The sequence below is a fragment of the Sinocyclocheilus grahami genome, unplaced genomic scaffold (genome assembly GCF_001515645.1).
Source record: "Sinocyclocheilus grahami isolate Dianchi unplaced genomic scaffold, SAMN03320097.WGS_v1.1 scaffold1512.1, whole genome shotgun sequence".
In the NCBI taxonomy this organism is placed as follows: Eukaryota; Metazoa; Chordata; class Actinopteri; order Cypriniformes; family Cyprinidae; genus Sinocyclocheilus; species Sinocyclocheilus grahami.
This window is the reverse complement of record NW_015506691.1, coordinates 102,728-104,350: the sequence shown is the minus strand read 5'-3', so window position 1 is coordinate 104,350 and position 1,623 is coordinate 102,728. Positions and strand designations below refer to the sequence as shown.

General features: G+C 37.7%; 1 protein-coding gene across 1 annotated transcript in view; it reads right to left on the bottom strand.

Annotated features, from left to right (window-relative positions):
• Positions 1–1,623, bottom strand: part of ncoa7a (nuclear receptor coactivator 7a) — a 9,239-nt gene that overhangs the window by 4,052 nt on the left and 3,564 nt on the right. Inside the window, exon 5 of the mRNA XM_016257135.1 lies at positions 1,058–1,131. Coding sequence (XP_016112621.1) covers positions 1,058–1,131 — 74 coding nt within the window. The remainder of the gene's footprint in view (positions 1–1,057; positions 1,132–1,623) is intronic.

The window sequence follows — 1,623 nt, the reverse complement described above, 5'->3', positions numbered from 1 at the left end:
AATTCTGAGAAATAAAGTCAGAATTGCGAGATATGAATTCAGAATTATGACTTTTTTAAATTTTACATCTCACAATTTAGTTTTCTTCTGCCACGGAATAAAAAATAAAGTAATTGCAAACTATTTATCCCAGAATTCTGACTTTTTTTGTATCTCACAATCCTGAGTTTATTTCACAATTCTGAAAAAATATATATATATATATAATTGTGAGATATAATCTCAGAATTGCGAGAAAAAACGATCAGAATTGTGAGATAAAGTCACAATTACCTTTATATTGGAAACAGGCTTCCATAGTTATGAGCCTTCATTTGGATCTGTTTTTGAGCTCTGTATTAAAATCCTCATCTATTTTAGTTTTCTGTAAAGCAGAAGCTCAGATATGATGCAATGTTGTGTGAGAGTAAACGATGACCGAATGATTCGTTGCTCATCAGAGATTGATCACACTTCCACATTCAGAAAGCAGAAGCTACAAACAGTAGCGTAAAACTACTTCCTCTTTAGTCCGTATCAATGGCGCTTCACTACCGTTTTAAACGTTTGGGATAATTATGATTTTAAAAAATACTTTCATTTATCAAGGATGCATTAAATTGAGCAAAAGTGCCAGTACAGACATTAACAATGTTGCAAAAGATTTCTATTTCAAATGTTGTTCTTTTGAACTTTCTATTCATCTGTGAATCCTGAAAAATCAATTGTGTCACAGTTTCCACAAAAATATTGTTTTCAACACTGATAATAATCAGAAATGTTTCTTGAGCAGCAAATCAGCATATTATACTGATTTCTGAAGATCATGTGACGCTGAAGACTGGAGGAATGATGCTGAAAATACAGCTGCGCATCACAGAAATACATTACAGTTCAACAGATATTCACAGTTATTTTAAACTGTAACAATATTTTACTATTTTACTGTATTTTTGATCAAATAAATGCAGCCTTGATGAGCAAAAGGGACTTGTTTCAGAAACATTAAAAATGGTGCAGCCGGACTGTGATAAAGCTCTGTTATCGGTTTAATGTTGTGTGATGATGAAGGACTCACCCTCCTCCTCCCATCTGCAGAGAGTCCAGGAATCCTCTCACAAAGTAGGAGTTTTCTCCACTCCAGCGGAAGATCTGCAGGGGAACCAAACACAGGTCAGAACCAGAACCAGACTCAGACTCAGACTCAGAACCAGAACCAGAACCAGAACCAGAACCAGAGCTAGAACTAGAACTAGAACTAGAACTAGAACTAGAACTAGAACCAGAACCAGAGCCAGAACTAGAACCAGACACAGAACCAGAACCAGAATCAGAACCAGAACCAGAACCAGACTCAGACTCAGACTCAGACTCAGACTCAGACTCAGACTCAGACTAAGAACCAGAACCAGAACCAGAACCAGAACCAGAACCAGAGCCAGAGCCAGAGCCAGAACTAGAACTAGAACTAGAATTAGAACCAGACTCAGAACCAGAACCAGAACCAGAACCAGAGCCAGAGCCAGAACTAGAACTAGAACTAGAACTCAGACTCAGACTCAGACTCAGAACCAGAACTAGACTCAGAACCAGAACCAGAACTAGAACCAGACTCAGAACCAGAACCAGAACTAGACTCAGAAC